The 26,171-nt window shown below is 42.0% G+C and overlaps 1 protein-coding gene across 1 annotated transcript in view; it reads right to left on the bottom strand.

The window, feature by feature from the left end:
* DEPTOR (DEP domain containing MTOR interacting protein) overlaps window positions 1-26,171 on the bottom strand; it is a 130,420-nt gene that overhangs the window by 31,122 nt on the left and 73,127 nt on the right. Inside the window, exons 5-6 of the mRNA XM_036264216.1 lie at window positions 4,544-4,726; window positions 2,578-2,712 (exon numbers count right to left, since the gene is read on the bottom strand). Coding sequence (XP_036120109.1) covers window positions 2,578-2,712; window positions 4,544-4,726 — 318 coding nt within the window. The remainder of the gene's footprint in view (window positions 1-2,577; window positions 2,713-4,543; window positions 4,727-26,171) is intronic.

The raw sequence follows: 26,171 nt of genomic DNA, 5'->3' as shown, positions 1-26,171 counted from the left end.
GCCCACGGACCAGAGTCACAGGTTTGATTCCAGCCAAGGGCATGTATTGGCTGTGGTTTGTCCCCGGCCCTGGTGGGGTCATGCGGGAGGTAGTCAGTCAATGTGTTTCTCTCACATTGATGTTTCTCTCTCTCTCCTTCCCTTCCACTTTATCTAAAGATAAATGGAAAAAGTATCCTCAAGTAAGGATTAAAAAATATATATTAAAGAATCTTCTTTAAGGAGAAAAAGAAAAAAGAGATTAAAAATATGAACAATAAAATGGCAATAAATATATATCTATCAATAACTGAATCTAAAAATCAAAATAAACAAGCAGAATAGAAACAGACACATAGATATAGAAAATATTTTGATGGTAGCCAGACAGGAGGGGCTGGGGGGGATGGGTGAAAAGGTGAAGAGATTTAAAAGTACAAATTAGTAGTTATTGTGTAGTCACAGGGGTGTAAAGTACAGCATAAGGAATATAGTCAATAATATTCTAATAACTATGCATGGTGTCAGATGGGTATGAGATTTTTGGGGATGATCATTTAATAAGTTTTATAAGGTCTAATCACTGGGGTGTACACCTGAAACTGATATAATATTGTATGTCAACTATAACTGAAAAATAAAAAATGATTTTTTAAAAAGTAAAAAAAAAAATCACAGATAAACTCACTGTATCTTGGGATCTCTCTTAAGAATGATGGAGCCCAGCTGGTGTGGTTCAGTGGTTGAGCATCAACTCATGCACCAAGAGGTCGCCAGTTTGATTCCCGGTCAGGACACATGCCCAGGTTGTGGGCCAAATCTCCAGTGGGGGGCATGCAGGAGGCAGCCAATTGATGTTCTCTCTCATTAATGTTTCTATCTTTCTCTCCCTCTCCCTTTCTCTCGCTCTAAAATCAATAAAGAAAAAAATAGAAATAGAATGATGGAGAAGCTTGTCAGAGTATGGGTGAGATGTAGGACTTATGAACCACAATAAGTCCTGATAGTTCTGGTCCTTAAAGACACCAAAAAAAGGCAACCTGATCTTTCTTTTCTGCCTGCATATCAGTAAACCTTTCCCTTTGAACCAAGGAGTAAGGAGAAAGAGGCAACAATACAACCCATCTTAGGGAAGATGGGTTAATTTAAGTAATTAACACTTTGCTCATATTCCACTACTGTATGCACTAAAAAACCCCCAAAAAACACTAAAATGACTTAGCACAACCTACCCTTTCTTGAAACAAACTCTTTTGCTTCTAACTTTGAGAATAATTGTCAAATTTCTACCAAGGCTTAAAACATCCTATTTCTAAGAATATAGTTCTCTTTTCTTATTCTACCTTATCAGAAATACTCAATTCACTGAAAAACCCAGTAGCATAGGAGGGCTCCATGATTTTCCAGCCAGAGTCAGTGTGGAAGCAAGTTTCTTCACTCACATGCAAGTTATAACTTTATTCTTAGGGCTAACCCTCTGGAAGGCAGCAAAAATAAAAAGAAAAATGTTTGATTTAAAAAATACCCAATTGCCTACATAACAGCATTAGATGACAGAGTTTTCTCTTAAAGCCCTTCTAACATCATCTATTTGTCTGTATTCTCACTAATGCATAGTGATGTTTTTCTCCAAGGAGATGATGTGTTCACTGAGGGAAGGGGTCATGACTTCTCATCCTTGTATCCCCAGCATCTGCTGATGAGGAAACATGAACAAAGGAACAAAGTCTCTTCCCAGAAGGTGATATATTGAACTATGGACAGGGGCTAAACAAACAGAGTTGAGGGTATTTTCCAGGCAATGATTATCATGCAGGACCATGCAATCAAATACTGGGAAGGAGGTGGGGAAGAAGCCGTGACAAGGTGGTAGTTTCAATGGGTTACAGGTTCCTGTGGGACTGGAGAACTGATTAGGTCAAGGAGAACTGCTTCTAAGTCCAAGTTCATCAACAATCTTTGGACCTAGATTTTTTCTGGAATGTAAAGACCATAGAGGTTGATGAGTCGAGTTTGAAACCACCAGGCACCAAGAGTCAATTGTAGGTACCGCTGGGTTTACACAGACCATGCTTCTTCCTTAGGGGTGCTGGGGTGCCACAGATCTTTGCATCAGTTGCAGTCTGGGGAATCCCTAGTTACCCTGCTGTGTGGAATACTGATGTGCTGCTCAAACCCTCCTGCAGGGCTGACTGAGGGGCTCCTCCCAGCTGCTGGGACTGCTAATGACAGAGCCCTCAGACTGCCAATGCCCAAAACTCTCTTGCTCAAGGTCACCCTCCTCCCAGGGGCAGCCAACACCTAATGAGGGTTAACATGAGGATACAAAGGCCTGGCCACCTCACCCCAAATTTGCACAACTCTGAAGGACTCTCCCAACTCTAGAGCTCCCCTCGGGGTTAGCTGCAGCCTTCATTGACATTGCTTGCAGCTCAGTTCTCCTCTGTCCAACCCTACGTCTCTCCCTTCCATTCAACAGGTGTTGACCCCAAGGACACGCAGCAGTAAGATCCCCACACACTAGTCCCCCAGAGTCCGCACATCTGCCCAAGTCCCCCGAGGTCACAGTCAGAAAGGGGCCGCCTTTCAGCTACTCACCAGACTTGGGGTTGCAGAGCACCGGGGGGCTGCTGCTGAGGGTGGGGCTGCTGCTGAAGTAGCCACTGCTGCCGCAGCTGCTCATGCTGCTCCTCCTCACGGCAGACACGATCTTGATCTCCTTGCTGGGGCTGACTGTGGGCGGGAAAACACACGGTCACGGAGGGTGGTGGTCTCGGTGTCTAGAGCACGTGGGCTTTCAGCTGCAAGGCGCAGCGAGATGAGTCACCTGTGCCAGAAAAGCCACTCTGGCTGGAGAGTGAGAAGAGCAAGGATCTGAGGAGCAACTCCGCCACTTACCAGCTGCACAAGCTGAGGCCATTCCCTTCAGTTCTCTGAGCCTCAATTTCCCCAACTACATAGTGACCATAATGCTATCTCAGAGGACCGGTGCAAGGACAAGGTTATATAATGTACGTGTAAGTACTCAGCTACATAAAATGTTACTTCAAGAGCCACTAAGCCCACGCTGAGCAATTCGTGGAAGGAAGTAAAGCAAATGCTGGCTATACACATAATGAACTAACAGTATTAATAAATGCCTCTTGACTTCGTATGAAAGCATGACCCAGCAGAGCCACGGAAGAGGAGATTAAAACACACAGCACACACTTAGGCTTTGTAAGTGTACGTGACACAGAGGCTTTGATGAGCTGATCTGGTTCTCTCTGCCACCAAGTTGGCTGGCTCTCAACAGGGAGAGGAGCCGGGTGTCTGTGAGGAAGGACAGAAGCCATGGAGAGAACTCAGCCTAGTGCCTGGCACGCGAGAAGCACAAAATGAAAGCTGGCTTTTATGGTGACCATGGTTACTACATCCTCCTTCTCATCATCATTACTTATTCAGGGCTGCTGGGCTCATTTAAGAAACAGGCGAATCTTAGTACAAGTGAGAATGTGAATGGTTACTCTGAATTTGCAGAACAAACCTTTTTTAAAAAATTGATTTTAGAGAAAGAGAGAGAGAGAGAGAGAAATATCAGTTTGTTGTTCCACTTATTTATGCATTCATGGGGTGATTCTTGTGTGTGTCCTGACAGGGGATCAAACCAGTTTATTGGGATGATGCTCTAACCAACTGAGCTACCGGCCAGGGCTGGAAGACCACACCATAGGCACCCATAAAATGGGGAGAAGAAAAGTCTTTCCTCTTCAAGTTATTGTGAAAATGAAATGAGAACGTTCTTGCAACCAAGCTTGACTCACTGACAGGGACACAGAAAATTCTCAATAGAGTCGCAAGTGTCCCTTCCTATACATAGCTAAGACACCCATGGTCATTTCGCCCTGGGGTTAAGCTCAGAGCTTCCAGACTTTAGACCAACCAGAGTCAATGCCAAGTTTCCATAGGAGCTAAGATACCGGTTTAAGCACCTCGGCCTCTTACACAGAATGACACATCAAGTCAACCTCTTCTGCATGAGTGCAATTATTTTTGAGAACATCAGTCAGCATCATTTCTGGCAGGGTTGGCTGTCAACATGAGACTGTTTAACCTTACACGTAATGTCCCAGGCGCTGTGCTTTAGTCCTGTGTCCGCTTTGCACAGCTCTTCTTTGCGCTGTGTCACCTTTCCCAATGGATCGACAATCGGTCGCCTTTTAGTTACGTATGCCCTCAGGAATCTTTATTCATCCTTAAACTAGATTGCTTTTCAATGCTGTGATTTAGAATCCTGGATAACTAATGATAATAACTGTTTATAGATAACAAGTAAATAAGTTCTGAGTGAGAGCCTGAGAGGCCTTCTATAAGACCAATACATCATTTTATAAAACAGACTTCATGACATCTAATTTGACTCCCCAGGAACGGTTTGGTTGTGTGTTTTTTCCCCTTTTGCATACTTCTTGGTTATGAATACATAAAAATTTGCTAGAGAACAGGATTTCTCAAAAGGGAGTTATTACTATACTGCTTCTCAAAAGACAGAAACGTGATCAAATGCACAATGGAACGGACCTACCTGACATAAAACTGGTGGATTTCCGATTGTCATGGCTCTGCTTCCTCAGGCAGAATGGACTGTCGTGCGTGTCCTGGGAGGGGGACTTTTCATTGAGCAGCTCCATGAGTCTGCGCCTCCGCCGGAAGTTCATTCTGAACTGGTAGAGAAGATTGCTGTCCACGAACGGGTGCTTGTTGGACACTGGGGAGAAGAGACAACAGATGAGGACCATTGGTGCGCGGCCACTGAGCACTGCAGGCAGAGGACTCCAGCCAATGGGCCAAAAGTGTTAAAGAAAGAATTTAGATCTTCCTGTCAAGACGGCAGCGTAGGTAAATGTGGTACTCGCATCCTCCCATAACCACATAAAAACTACAACTAAACTACAGAACAACCATCATTCAGAACCGCCTGAAATATAGCTGAGCAGAAGTCCTACAACTAGGGATATAAAGAAGCCACACTGAGACTGGTAGGAGGGATGGAGACACGGACTGGGCTGGTGCCACACCCACATGTGGTGGATAAAAACACAGCCCACCTAGGGGAGGTATACCTGGAGTGCCCAGCTCAGGTGAATGGGAAGGCTGTGCCCCTGGACCCTACAGGACCCTACTACATTAGGCCTCTCTACCAAGCCCAGGAGACGTAGCAGCTCTACCTAATACACAGAAACAAACACAGGGAGGCTGCCAAATTGAGGAGACATAGAAACATGTTCCAAATGAAAGAACAAAACAAAATTCCAGAAAAATTACTAAATAAAATGGAGAAAAGCAATCTACTAGATGCAGAGTTCAAAACACTGGTTATAACGATGCTCAGTGAACTTAGGAGAAGAGTCGATGAACCTAGAGAGAACTTCGAGAGCATAAGAAAGTACAAGGAAACCACACACACACAAAAATTTTTTTAAACCACAGATGGAAATGAAGGATACACTAACTGAAATGAAAAATAATTTACAGGGAATCAACAGTAGAGCACATGAAGCCAAGAATCAAAACAAATGTAAGTAAGCAAAAAACACCTAATCAAAATAGCAAAAAGAAAAAGAATCCCCCAAAATGAGGATAGTGTAAGGAGCCTCTGGGACAACTTCAAGTGCACTAACATTCACATCAGGAGGGTGCTGGAAGGAAAAGAGATAGAGCAAGAAACTGAAAACCTATTTTAAAAAATAATGATGGAGCCCTGGCCAGTTTGGCTCAGCGGTTGGAGCATCAGCCTGTGGACCAGAGAGTCCCATGTTCGGTTCCCACTAGGGGCACATACCAAAAAAAAAAGCAAACAAAAAAAATAATGATAGAAAACTTCCATAACCTGGTAAAGGAAATAGACATGCAAGTCCAGGAAGCGCATAGAGTCCCAAAAAAGATGAACCCAAAGAGGCCCACACTAGGACGCATCATAATTAAAATGCAAAAGATTAAAGAGAAAGAGGGAACCTTAAATGCAGCAAAAGAAAAGCAGTTAGTTACCTGCAAGAGAGCTTCCAACAAACGGTAAGCTGATTTCTCAACAGAAACTTTGCAGGCCAGAAGGGATTGGTAAGAAATATTCAAAGTGATGAAAAGCAAGAACCTACAACCAAGATTACTCTACCCAGCAAAGCTATCATTTAAAATCAAAGGACATATAAAGAGCTTCCCAGACAACAAAAAGCTAAAAGAGTTCATTACCACCAAACCAGTATTACATAAAATGTTAGAGTCTTCTTTAAGAAGAAAAACAAAGAGGAAGAGAAGAAAAAGATAAAAACTATAAACAATAAAATGGCAACAAATATTTGTCTATCAACAATTCAATCTAAAAGAATAAACAAAATAAACAAACAAGCAGAACAGAAATTGACTCATTAAAAATGAGAAAGAAAGAAAAGAGTGCAATTCTACAGATGCCATGTGAGCTTGTTGTCGACACATGGTGCCACATTCTTTCCATGTGTCATGCACTTTGAAAATTTGCTAATCATTTCCTCTGGGGGAACTTTGCCTGACCTACCCACAACCTGAGTTTTACTCTTCCGGGTGTTGTCCTACCCCCTAATTTACCTGTTCAGAGCACATACCACACTGACCTCGTTGGCCATTTACTTCTCTGGTTTTCCCACTAAACTCCTGGCTCTTTGGGGCAGTAACCGCAGCTTCATTGAGTTGTGTGTCCCCAGTGCCTGGCAGAACGCTTGTCCCATACCAGTGCGTCTATTCGTTTTTTAGTTTTGAAATAATTATAGACTCACAGAGAGTTGTGAAAATAACACAGAGAGCACATACTGTGTGACTCCATTCCTATGATATCTATAGGGACAAAGTGGGTTGGTGGTCACCAGCTATTAGAGGGGATCTAGGAGATTAGGGGCACGTGAGCTAATGTGTAGGATTTCCTTTTGAGGTGATGAAAATGTCCCCAGACTCTAAGGTGATGATTACACCTGCAAATATGCTATAAAACCAATGAATTGTACACTTTAAGTGGGTGGATTGTATGGTGTGTGAACTATATCTCAATAAATCTGTTTTAAAAAAATCAAGAACAGACAGTACAGAGTTTCCGTGTACACTTCACCCAGATTCCTCCAATGGTAACATCTTACATAAGTAACTATAGTGTAGTATCAAACCAGGACATTGGCATTAGTAGAATCTAGACTTTATTCAGATTTCACCAGTTTTTACATGCACTCATTTGTGTACATATGTGTGTGTAGTTCTATACAATTTTATCACATGTAGAGATTTGTGTAACCACCACCACACTCAGACAGAACTATTCCATCATAGCAGAGATACTTCCTCATGCTACCCCTTAATAGCTTTCCCCTCCGAGTCCACAGTGCCTAGCAACCACTAACATGTTCCCCACCTCTACAATGTTGTTGTTTTGAAGTATTATATAAATGAGTAACTCAGTATGTAGCTGTTTAAGATTGATGTCTAATGAACAATGGCTATCGAGTAATAAATTATTCCTAAGAACAATCTATACTTTAAAGTACTTAATCATGCCAGGCTGTCAACTCAAAATGAATAATAGCTAACCTTCACACTGCATGTTCTATGAGTCCAGCACTGGTTTTATATGTGTTATATGCTTTGTATGTATTAATTCCTTTAATTACAACAGCAGCCTAGGATAAAGATAAACCCAGAGAAGACCCCAGGGAATGGCAGAGGTAACCACAATATCTGACTCCAGAGTTCATGTTCCAAACCACTACTCCCAACTCCCTCAATCCCTGTGCTTGTTTAGGTTCTCATAAAGAACTGAAATAGCAACACAGTCTTTATGCTGTAAACTAAATAGAAAAGACAGCATAAGATCTACATTTATGTTAATGCCCAAATAATCATTTGAATGTTAAACACTGGGCATATGGTCTCAAAAATAGTTCTATTCTACTTGCCTGAAGTTCTGAAATGTGAGGTTTTAAGCCAATATTTCTGTGTGTGTGTGTGTGTGTGTGTGTGTGTGTGTGTGAACTGGATGTTATTTCTGCTGTAACAGAAATTTCTTTCCTACTGTTTAATAGTTAAAGGCAGTCGGAACTCCTGTAGCTTTGAAATAAATTGAGAGGGTTTCGTTGGCTCGTTTGTTTGTTTGTTTTACTTCTGTTTTCAACAAGACAGGTCAAAATCTCATTGTATTTTAGAGGTTTTACATGCATTCTGTAACAGCTTTACTGATACATAATTCACATACCATATATACCTATTGAATGTGTGCGGTTCCATGGCTTTTTGTATATTCCCAGAGTTGTGCATCCCATCACCACATCAACTTTAAAATACCTTCATCGCCCCAAAAAAGAAACCCCGCACTCCTCAGGAGTCACCTCCAATCTGCCCAGATCCACTAGTGCTTGACAACCACGAATCTACAGTATGTCTCTATAGATTTGAGTTTTCTGAGCATTTTATGTAAAAAGAATCATGCAGCATGCGGTTCAATGTGACTGGCTTCTTTTACTTTTATACTGTTCACAACGTGCAACCGTGTTGTAGCATGCATCAGTATTTCACTCCTTTTTTGTTGCCAAATAATATTCCAATGTATGGAGATACCACATTTGCTATCTATGCATTGGTGGATGAACATGTTTCCACTTGGTGGTTATAAATAATGCTGTTATTGACACTCATGTATAAATTTATGTGTGAATATATATTGTCATTTCTCTTGGGTTTACAGCTAAAAGTAGAATGGGAAGATTAGGTGGTAACTCTATATTTGGTGACTTGAGGGGCCGCTGGCCTCTTCTCCAATGGGGATGCCCCATTTTACATTCCCATTTACAGCAGCGTAGGAGGTCCCAATCACTCCACATCTGTATCAACACTTGTCATCGTTCATCTTTTTGTTGTTGTTGTTGTTGTTCAGGTAGAGTGGGAGGGAGAGAGAGGAACAGAGAGAGAGAAACATCGATGTGAAAGGAACACATTGAGTGGCTGCCACCTGCATAACCGACCAGGACTGGGGACAAACTGCAACCGAGGTACGCGCCCTTAGCGGGAACCGAACCCGGGTCTCTCAGGACCGCAGGCCGACGCTCTAACCGCTGAGCCAAACCGGCCAGGGCCATCTTTTTTATTATACTTATCCTAATGGGTATGAAGTGGTATCTTATTGTGTTTTTTTTCAATATGTTTTTATTGATTTTTTTTTATAGAGAGAGGAAGGGCGAGAGAGATAGAAACATTGATGTAAGCAAGACACATCAATCAGCTGCCTCCTGCACACCCCCTCCTAGGGATCGAGCCTGCAACCTGGGCCTGTGCCCTGCCCAGGAATTGAACCAGGACCTCTCAGTCCATGGGATGACGCTCAGTCCACTGAGCCACACCAGCTGGGCTCTTACTGCGGTTTTGATTTGCATTTCCCTAACGGTTAATGATGTTGAACATATTTTTATGTGCCTATTGTCAATCTGTATATCTTCTCTGGAGAACAGTCTACCTAGATCCTTTGTCCATTTTTTTCTAATTGGGTTGTCTTTTTATAATAGATTTTATTTTTTAATTATATTTTTCAATTACCATTTACATTCAATATTATTTTGTATTAGTTTCAGGAGTACAGCACAGTGATTAGACAATCATATACTTTACCAAGTGTTCCCCCTGATATTTCCAGTACTCGTCTGGCACTGCACATAGCTATTATGATATTATTGACTATATTCCCTGTGCTGTGCTTTACTCCCTGTGACTGTTTTGTAGCTGCCAATCTGTACTTCTCAAGCCCTTCAACCTTTTTCACTTCGCCCTTCAAACCCCCTCCTACCTGGCAACCATCCATTTGTTTTCTGCATCTATGGGTCTGTTCCTATTTCATTTATTCTGTTCTCTAGAGTCCACATATATGTGAAATCATATGGTATTTATCTTTCTCTGTCTGACTCATTTCACTTAGCATAATATCCTCTGGGTCCATCCATGCTGTCGCAAATGGTAAGGTTTAATGGATTTTATTTTTAAAGAAGTTTTAGGTTCACAGCGAAACTGAGCAGAACATTCAGAGTTCTCACATACTCTCTGCCTCCCTGACACACAACCTCCCTTACTATCAAGTATCAAAAATTTTACAGTTAGTTACAACTGATGAGCCTACATTGACATATCATTATCACCCAAAGTCCACAGTTTGCATCAGGACTCACCTTTGGTGCTGTACATCCTGTGTACCTACCATTAGAGTATCATACAGAATGGTTTCACTGTCCAAAATATCTTCTGTGCTCGGCCTATTCATCCCTCCATCCTCTCTAACCTTGGCAACCACTGATCTTTGTACTGTCTCCATAATGTTGCCTTTTTCAGAATCTCCTGTAGTTGGCTATAGTTATAAAGGCCTTTTCAGATCAGCTTCTTTCACTTAGTGATATGCATTTAAAATTCCTCCATGTCTTCTCATGGCTTGAGAGCTCATTTCTTTTTTAGCGCTGAATAATACACCATTGTCTGGATGTATCATGGTTTATTTATCCACTCACCCACTGAAGGGCTTCTTGGTTGCTTCCAAGTTTGGGTAAATATAAATAAAGCTGCTATACACATCCATGTGCAGACTTTTGTGTGAACATAAGTTTTCAAATCCTCTGGGTAAATACCAAGGAGCACGCTTGCCGGATCACATGGTAAGAGTCTGTTTAGTTTTCTAAGAAACTGCCAAACCATCTTCCAAAGTGGCTGCACTGTTTTCTATTCTGCCCCAGGCAGGGAAGGAGTTCCTGCTGCTCCACCTCCTCACAGCCTTCGGTGCGGCTGCGGCTCTGGGCTCGGGCCATGCTAACCGGTGTGCAGGGAAAGAGCCTTCGGATATGCGGTTCCCTAATGACACAGGATGTTGAGCATCTTTTCATATACCTGTTGTCCATCTGTATATTTCCTTAGGTGACATGTCTCGTCGAGTCTTTGACCCGTTTTTTTTAAATCAGGTTGTTCGTTTTCTAACTGTTGAGTTTTGAGCTCTCTGAATTTTCAATAACGGTCCTTTTTCAGATATGTCTTTTGCAAATAGTTTCTACCATGCTGTGGCTTGTCTCCTCGTTCTCTTCATGGGTAGTCTTTTTATTATTAAGTTGTAATACTCCTTTATGTATGCTAGATATGAGCCCTTTATCGGGTATATTGTTTCCAAATATTTTCTCCCATTCTGTGAGTGGTCTTTTCACTTTCTTTTTTTTTTTTTTTATCCTCACCCGAGGATATTTTTCCATTTTTTGTACAGCTAGAGTGGGAGGGAGAGAGAGAGGAAGGGAGACAGAGAGAGAGAGAGACATCGACGTGAAGGGACACATCGAGTGGCTGCCACCCGCACGACCAACCAGGGTTGGAGACAAACTGCAACCGAAGTACGTGCCCTTAGCGGGAACCGAACCTGGGTCTCTCCTGACCGCAGGCCGACGCTCTAACCGCTGAGCCAAACTGGCCAGGACTTTTCACTTTCTTGATGGTTTCCTCTGAAGCACAAAGGTTTTTCATTCTAATGATATCTATTTTTTTCTTTTTAATTTTACTTTTTTTTTTTGCCACCTGTGTTTTGGGTGTCATGCCTAAGAAATCATTCCACCAGCATTTTAAAATAATTTTTTTTTTATCCTCACCTGAGAACATCTTTCCATTTTTTGTTCAGATAGAGTAGGAGGGAGAGAGAGGGAAACATTGATGTGAAAGGGACACATCCAGTGGCTGCCACCCGCACGACCCAACCAGGGCCGGGGACAAACTACAACAGAAGTACGTGCCCTTAGCGGGAATAGAATCAGGGTCTCTCTGGACCACAGGCCGATGCTCTAACCGCTGAGCCAAACTGGCCAGGGCTAAAATGACAATTTTTAAAACAGTTCTTTACATAAACATGAAGAAACATGGGTTTAAACTGGGAAAATGGCAACACTTTGTAAATCTAGGCACTTGCCTGAAGGTCTGATCCATTTGTTTCCTCAGAGCTTAAATGTGGAAGATAAGATGGAAATTGGGATGGAAGAATTTATTAGCACTTTTAAATTAAATTCCATTTTAGTTTGTAAAATACCTTTCCTTTCTAATCAAACAAGAGTTACATGTTCATTTTTAAAATTTGAAAAATATACAAAAGCTCCCTGCCTTTAACAAAATGGAATTACCGATCTTTCCATCTACCTATCTAACCATGTTGAGCAAAACACAGGGCTGGCAAATACCAAACTTGATGGAGAGGAACACTCTCCACCTTTTTTTTCAGTATTTAAATATTCATGCATTCTTATTCCCTTAGACTGAGAACACCTAGAGGTCAATCATGTAAAAAAATATATATCACTGCTCTAAGAGCTAGGAATAGTAAGAGAAGTTACATAACAAATTCTTGCTCCAATAAGCTTACAGTCTGGCAGAGAAAATAAAACATGTTCGCCCTGGCCAGTTTGGCTCAGCGGTTAGAGCGTCGGCCCGCGGACCAGAGAGACCTGGGTTCGGTTCCCGCTAAGGGCACGTACCTCATTTGCAGTTTGTCCCTGGCCCTGGTTGGGGTCATGTGGGTGGCAACCACTCGATGTGTCTCTCTCACATTGATGTTTCTCTCTCTCTCTTTTCACCCCTCTCTCCCTCCCGCTCCGTCTGAAGATAAATGCAAAAAAATAATGTCTTCAGGTGAGGATAAAACAATAAATAAATAAATAAATAAATAAATAAATAAATACATCATGCTCATGTGTAACTACATAGTACAAGACAGAAATTTCAAGTGTCCTAAGGAAAAGTGCTATGGAAATTCACATACAGGTGAAACAAGATTCCTTAAAAATTGGCGTTAACTGAAAAATAAATGCACACATGTTAGAAGCTTGTTTGGGAGCATAGACAAAAAACCAAACAAACAAAAAACAGATGAATAAACAAATCCAAAGAATGAGAAGATGAAATTCAACATAACCAAGAACCTTAAAAGACCCCTTCAGGTAGAAAGGATGGCCCAGCCTCCATGTCTGACAGATGAAGGAAGCGAGACAATGTGCCCAGCTGGTCAGCGGAAGAGGCGCTGTTAGCACCCAGCTCTCAACATCAAGTCGTGTGTTCTCTCTGTTACCCTGCGACACACCCGAGGCGGTCACACGTTGAGTTTCGCCTTGGTTTCTGGGACGGGGCACTTTCAGCTCTGGCCAGGGTTTAATGAAAGGCCGAGTGTCCACTGATCGCCTTCGCTGGCCCACGCAGCCGAAGTGTAGTCATAAGTATGAGCCAATAGCTCACTACTTGCCATTGTACTAAGCACTTTATAAATATTATATTGTCCTCACAATAACTCTGTGGGGTAGATATTGCTATTATTTTCATTTAACAGTGCAAGAATTGAGACGTAAGTTAGTTCAATAACCTGTCCAAGGCCACACAGCTAAGGCTTCTGAACCCAAAGCAATATGTTTACCTAGAAACACAGGCCACAGGAGACTGGAAAAGACTCTAGAGTAAAAGGTTATCTTACACTTACTCCCAGGTTCATCTTCGAATTTATATGTTTTTCTTTCTGTCACCCACACACTTAGCAATGGGCAGTCTGCTTGTGATACCACATTGTAGGTAATATGGGGGTTGGGGGGATAATGATAGATGAAAACGTCTCTCTTTCACCAACTAGGTCACTGGGCTTGGGAGCCCAGAATGTGTCTTAATCATTCTGGCATCTCAGATCCTAGACTACTAGGTGTTTGGCTGAAGGTGCTCGGTAATGGCTGAAAGGGAATCGTCAAGGTGGGTGGCCAGAGGAATGAGCAGCATGTCCCCAGTACAGAGAACTTTTAACTATTTAGTTGCTAGTCTATAAGCAGTTCCCTCAAAGCAATCTGCAGGCGGATGGCAGGAGGTTGTTGGGGTATGGAGAAATTGGGACAGTAAGGACAATGCATTTAGTTTTTTCTATAACTAAGCATATTTCATTTAAGGACTTTCTTCTGAAATTATATCATCACAACTTTTTTTGTTGTTCATTTATTAATCCATTTATTCAACTAACATTTATTGATTTTGCTGGAGCACATGCCAGGTACTTTCCTTGTCCAGTGTTTTATGAAATAATGGTAAAAACAGAAGGTTGTTTTTTTAAGTACTCATTCCTGGTGATTTTTTTTTGGAGGGGGGGGGCTGTAAAAGTCAAAATTCTGTAAACCGCCCTGGCCGGTTTGGCTCAGCTGTTAGAGCGTCAGCCTGCGGTTCACAAAATTCTGTAAACCACTGGGAAAATAATCTAATACAACCCATCAAGTATTATCTTAACTCTTTTATCAATAATGTTAACCGATTTAACAGCCTCCTTGGGTATTTTACAAACAATTTCCCTTCTAAGTCAATACCAGCAAATGCAATCTAGGATTGTAACTGTATTTATCATCCATACTTACTAATAGATTATTCTTCTCATTACATGAATATATGAGTCTCACTCAGAAAGGCGAGTCCCTATTAAGAGAGAACCATATGTGACCTAATGAGTCATGTGGGTGTTTCATAGTCTTTAAATGGTGATAAGCTATTCACGTTGGCTAAATGAATAATGTTGGCCACAAAGACAAATACATTCACTTCACTGGTAGTTCTGTATGTTCTTAGCAGGGAATACATTCTTGGATTCAGGAGATGGTGAACGCACCCTGGACCAACATAAGTCAATCACATTTTGATATGATATGATGGCTCTTTGTGGATAGTCAAAGATTTACATGAATTTACCAGATCACTACATTCAATAGTACTATAATAAAATATTCTACATAAGTTTCTATTTCTGTTACCTTTCCGGAGTTTATTGAGATTTTTTTAAAAAGTTCACTCTGGTAACAGTATCTTAAATGACCACCTGAAAATACATAGCTCTGTATACATTTACTGACATCTACTGTTTGTACACAAAACTTTAGCTCTGATGTAAATAAATCCAGAGAAAGCACTCTGAATCTGAACAAACTCCATTAACAGATAAAAGTACTTTAAAACTATTTTTAATTGTGGAAATCTGACTAATTTTAACTACCCACCCAGCGTTTAACTCACACCCTTTGTCCATTCCCCACCTCCCAGCTCTGTATCACTGATAGCTAGCTGAGTAAACACACGGTTTGAGATAAGATACAAGAGCTACATTTAAGTAGTCCTTACTCATCACAATCTCTCTACAATAGTGTATTTGACCTTAAACGTGACCAAATCAGAGTAAACAAGAACTGTGCGATACTAGACTATACTTGTTAAGCAAACTGCCAAGCAGACGATAAAAACACAGTAATTTGTGGCTTTATGCCAGATGGTTGGTTACTAGACTTACCGTGGTGATTATTTCTTTACGGATTTAAATTTTGAACAACTGTCATACACCTGAAACTAATATACTATTGTATGTCAACTATATTTTAAAAAGTAAAATTACATTTTAAAAGCAATGTACCTTCATTATTTTACACCTGCTGTTGTTTTTACTGTTATCTACTGATGATAGACTACAGTTTGCTTTATGGGATTTCAATTTTATGACACACTGTATTTTCAATGCCCCATTTCACTTTGCAAGGACTCATGCAGATTTTAATGCCCGGGAGCAGCCACACTTTGTGAAACAAAGGTCTCCAGGTGTTCACCCTCCAGCTGCGTGGCTGGCACAGGTACAGTCAAGTTCTCCTCTCAGAAAAGAGAAGTGACAATCACCTGTGTCCTTGCATTGTTTCCAATGAATTATTTTGTTTTTAAACATATTCTTTTTTTTCTTTCTCATTAAAAGTTTAATGACGCAAACATTGAGTTTCATACATTTACTTTGTTTTTATTTTTTTAAATGTGTTTTTATTGATTTTTTTAGAGAGAAAGGAAGGGGGAGAGAGATAGAACCATTGATGTGAGAGAGATACATCAATTGGTTGCCTCCTGCACATCCCCCTGGGGATCGAGCCTGCAACCCAGGCATGTGCCCTGACCGGGAATCAAACCAGGACCTCTCCTCCAGGGGACAATACTCAATCAACTGAGCCACACCAGTTGGGCCACACATTTGCTCAGTATGTGGGTAGAGTCCTAGGGGTAGCATAGATCACTGAGCTGCAGGCGTTGAAGGAGCGCAGATGGGACATCCATATTATGGCATGGACCAATCACACATTCGTCCATTCGTTGATTCAGCTTTCGGGGCACCTACTAAGGGCACGGGTCCCAGCGATCTATCTTAGCAGGATGATCAGAATATGACACTTTCAGATGCTCATCAATATCAGCGTCAGCTAAAAGGGACTTTGTTTCATATAAGAACAAGCCCATTAAGTTGGGACTTTATTGAAAACTCCTGCACAGAACCCATTTCTTCTGGGGTGGTTTTCTGCCCTTTCAAAGAACATTTTGTCCATCTCCCATGAGCCTGTCTGTCACCTCTTCACTCGTGAAAAATATGAAATCTTAACCAGATATCCAAGTCTGGCAAGTACCACACTAGAAGATGTTTAACTCTCAGAAGTCAAAAGAAAGTGAGAATTAAAGAAGTGAGTCAAGACAGGAAGTTTTAGAAAGTAATTACATTAAGAAAGCCAAAGATTTCTCTTTTTTTTATAGCCATAAATTACATATGTGGAGTCTCAAGAAATAAACAATGGCTAAATGACATACAGTTTATATTCCGAAGAGAGAAAAGAGTTGATTCTTTCTACACTTCAACATGACATTCTTCATGTTAAGCACAAAAATCCTTTGCTACGTAGGCAATTTGGTCTTTGCTAAACACAGAAAAATAACCTAAAATCTGGGGTGGTGGGATTAAAGAGAAGGAAATAAAAATTAAGGAGAACAGTAATTAATTGTCTCTAAATTTTGGTAGTTCTAATTCTTCATTTTTCAGATCTCGATGCTAGACAGGACCTTTATATTATAGTAAATGTGATATTTTTTGTTCCTTGAGAATATTCATCTCTAAACAGGAAGGCATTAATAAGAAGAGACAACGTTCAAAGCTGACATTTAATATTTAATATTCTAGTTGTACTCTTATCGTCTTATCGTCAGCTATAACTGAAAACTGACAGTTCTGTACTCATCCAGTTTACAATTTCTGGGACTTTCCAAGCCTTCTCTGTTGCCTTGGGGGAGTGCTCTAGGGGTTTGTCTTAGTATTAAATGAGACATAAAATAGCAGGAAAAACAGACACAGAAAGCTGAAGAATGTACATATAAAAGGATCTTATTGTTCAGGAAAACAAGGGCTCTAGAAGCACGGAACTCACAGTGTTATTGATAGTTGGTAAAAATAAATAAATGAATAAACAGATCCTTGTTTACTGTATGCCTTTATTTTTCAGAAAGCATGAGGGAAATGTCATATAATTTACCAAAATAATAAAGTGCTCCAGTTCAGGTATATTCTTCTTGTGAGTAATGTAGCTACATTTTTGCCCTTGTAAATTATTTGAATGGTTCTTAGCAAACACAAAGAAAAATGTTAAAATTGATTTTCTAAAAGGGGGTAAACTGGCTTCAGCCCCACTCCCATGTATTGTCCAAGAATGAACATTGATCTTCTTGAGCCCACAAGCTTAGCTGAATATAAAAGACATTACAGGCTACTTATCTGGCTGGAAGGAGGAAGGTCACATACTTTCATCCATCCTTGAAATGTTTTCTGGCCAATGACGTAACACAACAAGCGTGGTGAAACAAGTCAACTGAATCCAGCAGTGTGATAAGGCTGGGGTGGGGGTGGGGGAAAGGGAATGTTCAGACAATAACAGTTCCTTGGATGGCACGTCATGAAAACTTTTAAAAAGGTGGTCTTGGATTTGGGAATCACAGATGCAATTTAATAGAGTAAAAAGGGGGCTTAAACAGACAAGGGAATAAGGATAATGACTATTATAATGAGGAAGAAGGTCAGCAAGGAAGAGGCTGAGGGGGGGCGTGATTACATGACTACAACTGCAAACCACTGTCAAAGCTCCAAGGTCTTCGAGGTCCCCCTGGAGCAGAAGACCCTCACTAGCTGCCCTGATCAGCATCCTATTATCACCTCCTTCCCCAGCAGCACAGGGGGTGTGGCTCACCACCCAGCTCACAATGGTGGCTGAAGGATTGTTCTGGGCCATCAAGCTACCACTTGCTTCATTTCCTCTTGTTTTTCTCCTTATCTCCTTCTGATCCCTGTATCTCCTCCGAAAAGGACCACTTAGGACCTATCCACATTACTTAGGAGGACCGACAAACCCCAAGGATAAACAGATGCTAGACCTTGTCCTCTGACTTAGTGTTTCTAAAAGGCAAATGGATCGAGCAATGAAAAGGCTGCCACTCCCCGCCAAGGACATCCAGGAGTTCAGTCGTGTCACACGTCCAGGGGTGGCTGTGCACTCCTTGCCTGCCCGCTGCTGCTAAGTCGGAGTGCTAGAGTTCAAGCAGCAGGAATCGGTTAGTATGCTGCATGTGAAAAATATTGAGAGGAGGCCCAGCCCGTGCGGCTCACTGGTTGAGCACCCACCCATGCACCAAGAGGTCGCCAGTTCGATTCCCGGTCGGGGCACATGCCCAGGTTGTGGGCCCGATCCCCAGTGGGGGACATGCAGGAGGCAGCCAATCGATGTTCTCTCTCATTGATGTTTCTCTCTCTCTCTACCCCTTCCTCTCTAAAATCAATAAAGAAAAAATATTTTTAAAAAATATCAAGATGAAAGAAATACTAATATTATGCTTTTTAATCCTGTGTTGGGTGGAAAACATGAATTAAATATTAACAACAACAGAAGATTTAAATCACTTTTAAAAGAATATCTGAGCTGCACGTGGGGCCGTAACTCCCGACGGCAAACCACCCTGAAGGGACGCAGGAGTGGGAAGAGCCCTGGTTCCTAAAGCAGCCACGGTCTCTGATGCAAGAGTATTAAGCACTTGTGTTCAAGTACCTACGCCACATGAACACAGGGCTTGGGACACAGGACTCTTCAACAGGCGATCACAACAGTGAGTCAGAGAACTAAAATAATTACTTCCTGAGCGCTGACAACATTAAGAAGAGGATATGAAAGCAGGAAATTGTTTTTAAAGAATAAAGTCCGATGAACTGATATTACTAAAACAAAACACTTCACATTCACAAGGCTAGAACCCAATTTTACGTATTTAATTGACTGAAGACAGTAGATAGGATGAGAAAGAAGAGAGGAAAAGGATTCAAAGTAACTTTAGTAAGTATAGCAGGAGGGATGTAAATACAGCATAAGGAATATAGTCAATAATATTGTAATAACTATGTACGGGGCCAGGTGTGTGTAGTAGACTTATTGGGGTGACCACTTTGTAAATTATATAAATGTCTAATCACTATGTTGTACACCTGAACTAATATAGTATTGTATGTCAAATGTAACTAAGAAATAAAAATAATTAATTTTTAAAAAAATAGCAGGAAAAAGAAAATCAGAACACAACACTGTGATCACACAGGGTGAGCAATGTAAAGGGAATAAGCAGAAGGAAGGTCGGGTTATGTTTTATTCTTCTCCATGCATCATTAAGTAACAGCTGGATGCATTCCAAGGACTAGAACCTTTATCGTTAGTGATAAAATTCAGAACAAAGGGTATGTTTCTTCAGAGATGAGATTGTTTTTCAGAGGCTGGATCAGAATGGAAGCGCAGATAGTTCTAAAAACAAAGTCACGTTGCCTGGCAAAGGGGAAACCTCCGATACATAATTTACATAAAGAAATCCGTAACTCTATTCTAGATCTTTTGGCATTGTTGGCATAAATCCACAGGCCTAATTAAAGCACTTCAGCATTGCTTTATGTAACAGGTACATATGCAACGCAGAGCGTGTATAAGCCACTGTTGAAGACCAGCCATGGGGGAGGTCATCTAACTCACATTCAGCTCTACCCACCAAGGCATCTGATGAGGAGGAGGAGGATGACAATACTGATCAGCTAACACTTACTGAGTGATCCTCTGTGCCAGGTCCTGTGCTAAGCACACTGCATGAGTATGTTATTGAGTTCTCATAGAAGCCCAGTGAGAGAACTATTATAATTATTCCCATTTTACACATGAAAGACTCCGGATTACACAAGGGAAACTTGCCCATGGTCCCAAAGTCATTAATTGGAAGATCCAAGACAGAAATACTGACAAATTAACTCCAGAATCCCACCCCCTAATTTCTTTGCTAGACCGTCTCCCATCCAAAGATGTAATAATGCCAAATGCGGAGGCCGCTGAGCTTACAAACCGAAGAAAACGGAGTCTGCTTTTCCTTCATTTATTCCTATCTCTACCTTACAGTAGGCCATTTGGCCGGGCATGTTTTCTACATAATTCTTCACCAGGGCGAAATGTTTATTACTTTGGAATTGCTTATTACAAGGACAGAGCGTTAACACAGCAAACAGCACTCTGGCCTCAGATGGCCCTGGAGGATCGCCGGCTTCACTCTGTACCGAGTTACCTAACTGTAGTCATTGCAAAGTGAATGAAGGAACAAGGAAACGACATAGGTAAAAGACCCTAAGAACTTCTGGTCCCGGAGACACTCAGTTAAGGTTAGCCATATGTGGGCTTTCCATCAAGGGCCCAGGGTGTCCTTGCCCAAAGGATGCCTTCCCAGGGCACAAGCCTTTACAGATTTCACATCTGTGGGGGAAGGGTCTGGAAGCAACTCCAGGTGATCTGGGGCAGGGGGGGGGTGGGGGGGCATCCTACCTAAACCAGATAAATTCAGCAGGGCCCACAACTCAGAGAGAGGCATCCCCGGTGACGCTGGGGATATTGGAGTAAAAGGCTACCCAGGAACCCCTGGGTGTGAAAGCCACCAAAGGCTCTTTCCTGGCTGGCATTTTTCTTAGTGTTCCCAGGAAGGTTACCACATTAACCTGCTTTTCTGCACAGTCATTCATCAGCTGTTCCTTCATTAGGTGTAGAGATCCTCAAAGGAGGAAAAAGCAGACATTCAGAAAAGGAAGATATCTGCGGTGGTGAGATTTAGTGTTTTTTCTTTCAAAATTGTCTTCATATATTTTCTTTTTTTTTTTTTTATCTTCACCCGAGGACATTTTTCCATTTTTGTTCAGACAGAGAGATAGAGTGGGAGGGAGAGACAGGAAGTGAGAGAGAGAGAGAGAGAAACATCAACGTGAAAGGGACACATCGAGTGGCTGCCTCCCACACGACCCAACCAGGGCCGGGGACAAACTGCAACTGAGGTACGTGCCCTTGGTGGGAACTGAACCTGGGTCTCTGTGGACCGCGGGCTGATGCTCTAACCGCTGAGCCAAACCATCCAAGGCCTTCATATATTTTCTATGTTATTTATATGTGTACTCACATTCTCTTAAACCAAAAAGGAAAATAGAATTTATAGGGAAAAAAACCTACTTTTTTTTTTCAATAAGTTTTCTATTTTGGAATACTTTTAGATTTCAAGGAAAGCTGCAAAGATAGACAGACAGTTCCCACAGACCCTTCGCCCAGCACCCCCAATGTTGACAGAACTGTGGTCGAGACTAAGACCTTCACCTTGGTACACCTGCCTATTTTAAATGTAGCCAGAGGTACAAGGAACTCAGCGTGTGCACACGGGAAGAAAACTGTTCCTTGGAAGCTCGTGTTTCTTAGGGAAGGTCACTAAGTTATCTAATAAAAAAAGATACTTGTCCTTGTGGCCAACCAGGCAACCGCGCGTCCAGACCGGTCTCCCTTTCCCCCTCCTTTATAATTTATTCGGGGCAGCAGCGTGCCTGCGAACAGTATCTGACTCACTGTGGCCCGAGGGACGGCCCTGAGGCAGCTCTGGCCCAGCAGATGGGGGTGGGAGGCAACCCTTCCTAAATTCAAAGCAAAGTCTGCTAGGTGACGCCCTTTACCCTTTACCTCTTTGTCATTCCATCTTCACCCTGCCCCAAGCACAGCTACCGGGCACTCAGGTCCCTGCGTCCACTAGGAGCAGCAGAGCAGAGGGAAGGACGGACTGTGTCCACCTCATCCTCAGCCCAGTCTCCCCACCTGGGGCAGCTTGCTGCAGCCGGCAGGGGACCCTGTCATTACTAGGTTTTCTGTTACTTGTGGCAAAACTCAACCCTCATACTGTTCCGAACCCAGGCCTGCAGATAGGAAATCAAAGGCTTAAAAGACGAATGCTTTCTATCCATTTGCAGCCCACACCTTGTTACAAAACCACGCTTGACTCAGAGGCCAAGAATGATTAGAAAGTGGTGCGGGCTGAATATGCCTTCCAGCGACTCGGCTCTGACTTCCACTGGTGACGGGCAGTCACTGGGCCTCAATTTTCCACCTGTGGAGAAGACATTACAGTAACTTCTTCTATGGAAAGAGCTAAAATTAATCAACATACGGGGACCCACAGCTCTTGGGGAGACAGGGTCACCATCATGCCAAGGCACCATTAACAACATCCATCTGCTGCCAGCAAAAACCGAAAGGCTCCCAAGGTGAGGACCAGAAATGTATGAAAGTGCCCCTGCATTTTGGGCCTTGCACTGGGTCACTCCGTTCCGAGTAAAAGGAGAGTGGCCAGTGATGGCAGTCAGCTGTTTCTGACTTGTGAAAATATTTCAGAAGTCAAAAGAAATATCAGTGGAGAAAGAAGATGTGACTCTGAAGCCACTGGGGCAGGGAGAACTGTCACCATCCCAGACACCTGTGTGGCCAGCACCCAGCTTTTCTGGGATGCCCAAACGGACACCGCAAAATGTGATAACAAGGTGCTTGCTTGACGCAAACTTTCGGGAATCTTGGCCACAGGGGAACAGAGATCTCTGAGATAATGGACTAAACAATGAAATGCAGCAGGTTCGCAAATAACGTCGGTTCATTATAACAATAATGAGATACTGTAGGAACTTAATTTTTTTTTTAAATAAAGGTTTCTCTTGATATATGTTTTTGTTATTGATTTTAAGAGAGAGTGAAGGGGGAGAGAGAAAGAAAAAGGGGGAGAGAGAGAGAAACATCTATTCGATGCCTCCTGCACACTCCCCAACCAGGGATCAGACTCACAACCTGGGTGTGTTCTGGGAACTGAACCCACCACCTTTCAGTGCAGAGGACTATGCTTCAACCAACTGAGCCACGCCGGCCACAGCTGAACTTAACTGCTTTTTGTATCGATTAGCCCGTGGTAGAGTTGGTTGCGTTGTAGTTCCACTTAAAGTTGCAGAACCTATTGATGATGTTAAGTGAGGACTGTACTGTACACCCTCACCAGGATCCCACCTTTTCCTGCTCTGGTTTCAACAAGGTCTAGATCTGTGCTCTCCAAGATGCCAGCCCCTGGCCACATGTATATGCCAAGCACTTGACATGTGGCAAATGCAAACTGAGACGTGATGTGAAGTGTAAAATACACACTGAGTTTTGAAGATTAAGCATGAAGAAAGGAATGTACACTAGCCAATTGGTATTTTTCATATTGCATACACTCTGAAATGATATTTTAGAGATAGTGATTATTCAGAGGAATTTCACCTGTTTCTACTCATTTTTGCTACAGCTACTACAAAATGTAAAGTTACAAAGATGAGTTGCATCTTATTTCTATTGAAATAGGATCAGTCTAGAACACCAACTTACACCATACCTGAGAATAAACTCAAAATGGATAAAAGACTTAAATGTAACTCATGAATCCATAAAAATTCTAGAAGAAAATGTAGGCAACAAAATCTCAGACATCATACGCAGCAGAATTTTCACTGATACAACACCTAAGACAACAGAAACAAAGGAAAAAATGAACACATGGGACTACATCAAACTAAAAAGCTTCTGCACAGCAAAAGAAACAGTCATCAAAACGGAAAGGGATCCCACTATATGGGAGATCATAATCGCCAATGATGCATCAGATAAGGGGTTAATTTCCAAAATATATAGAGTGCTCATATTACTCAACAAACGGAAGACAAAGAACCCAATTAAAAAATGGGTAGAGAAAGTAGACACCTCTCCAAACAGGACATACAAATGGCCAAGAGACATATGAAGAAATGCTCAACATCACTGATCATCAGAGAGATGAAAATTAAAACAACTATGAAGTATCACCTCACACCTGTCAGAATGGCCGCCATCAACTAATCATCAAACAAGTGTTGGCGAGGGTGTGGAGAAAAGGGGACTCTAGTCCACTGCTGGTGGGAATGCAGACTGGTGCAGCCACTATGGAAAACACTATGGTGTTGCCTCAAAAAGTTAACAATTGAACTGCCATTTGACCCAGTGATCCCACTTCTAGGAATATACCCTAAGAAACCTAAAACACCAATCAGAAAGAATATATGTACCCCTATGTTCATAGCAGCACTATTTACAATAGCTAAGATCTGGAAACAACCCAAGTGTCCATCAGTAGATGAGTGGATTAAAAAGCTGTGGTAGCCCTGGTCAATTTGGCTCAGCGGTTAGAGCATCAGCCTGCGGTCCAGAGAGACCTGGGTTCGGTTCCCGCTAAGGGCATGTACCTTGGTTGCAGTTTGTCCCCGGTCCTGGCTGGGTTGTGTGGGTGGCAACCACTCGATGTGTCCCTTTCACGTTGATGTTTCTCTCTCTCTCTCTCTCTCTCTCTCTCTCTCTCTCTCTCTCCCCCTCCCACTCTACCTGAACAAAAAAATGGAAAAATGTCCTCGGGTAAGGATAAAAAAAAAAAAGCTGTAGTACATGTACACAGTGGAACACTGTGCAGCTGTAGGAAGGAACGATCTCTTATCCTTTGAGATGGCCTGGAAGGACCTGGAGAGTATTATGCTAAGCGAAACAAGCCAAGCAGAGAAAGACAAATATCACATGATCTCACTTATTTGTGGAATATAATGAACTAAGCAAACTGCTGAACAAAATTAACCCAGAGACATGGAGGTGGGGTACAGACTGACAAGCCTCAGAGGAGGGGGATTTGTGGGGGAAGAGATAAACCACAGAACTTACATGCATGTATGCATGACCAATGGACATGGACAACAAAGCTGGGGATGGGGTGGGGGGGGAAGGAGAGAAGGGTGTTAATGGAAAAAAATGAAAAACAACTGTAACAAAAACAAATTAATAAATAAAAAATTAAAAAAAAATAGGATCAGTCTAGAGCAGTGGTTCTCAACCTTCCTAATGCCGCAACCTTTTAATACAGTTCCTCATGTTGTGGTGACCCCCTAACCACAAAATTATTTTCCTTGCTACTTCATAACTGTAATTTTGCTACTGTTATGTCTTAGGTGACCCATGTGAAAGGGTCGTTCGACCCCCAAAGGGGTCGTGACCCACAGGTTGAGAACCGCTGAGTTAGAGTGTCAGCTCGTAGACTAAAGAGTCGCAGGATCGATTCTGGTCAAGGGCATGTATCTCGGTTGCAGTTCGGTCCCTGGTTGTAGGAGAGGCAACCAATCGATGTGTCTCTTTTACAACAATGTCTCTCTCTCTCTGTCTCTCTCCCTTCCACTCTATCTGAAGATAAATGGAAAAACATCCTTGGGTGAGGATTAAAAAGACTTCCTCACACTAGTATAAAACGGCGTTTGGGTAAACTGAGGATGACATCCTACAGGGGACACTGAGCGACAAGCTGTCAGGAGAGAGACAAGAGTCAGTGGGAGTGCAGGCCTCACAGCCACACATGGTCTGTACAGGCAGAAGTTGTTTCTGCACATGTGAAAAGAGTTACACTGATGTCAAGTAAGAAGAGAAATTGTCACAGTTAGGACCTTGGTCACAAAAGACCTTGTTCTCTGTGCATGCCACTTCTTTCTTTTGGAAGATTACATCATTTAAGGCATCTCTCATTCCCTGCACACTTTCTAAAAGTTAAGGCTTGGTGCAGCTACAGACCTGTTTTATTTTAACCAAAATCAACACATACCGTGTGCCAACATATGAGCCCTGGACTTCACCGAGCTACCTCGTTCCCTTATGTTTACCTTGCAACAGCCTTCTGGCTGCGTCCATTTTCCTTCCTGCTTTGGATTCAGCTACAATAACAAGTAAAACAAGCAAAATATATCAGAGGGCACAGTGGGAACATTCCCCAAAATTCTAAATTGAGAAAGTAAGAAAATTAGATTAGATTATGGCTGCTGACATAAGAGTATGCTTAAAACATCATTAAACGTAGATTAAGAGAATATATTTTACCCAGTCTTTATTTGTTCCTCC

This window comes from Molossus molossus, unplaced genomic scaffold, assembly GCF_014108415.1.
Source record: "Molossus molossus isolate mMolMol1 unplaced genomic scaffold, mMolMol1.p scaffold_m16_p_16, whole genome shotgun sequence".
Lineage (NCBI taxonomy): Eukaryota > Metazoa > Chordata > Mammalia > Chiroptera > Molossidae > Molossus > Molossus molossus.
This window is presented reverse-complemented; position numbering and strand designations above follow the sequence as displayed.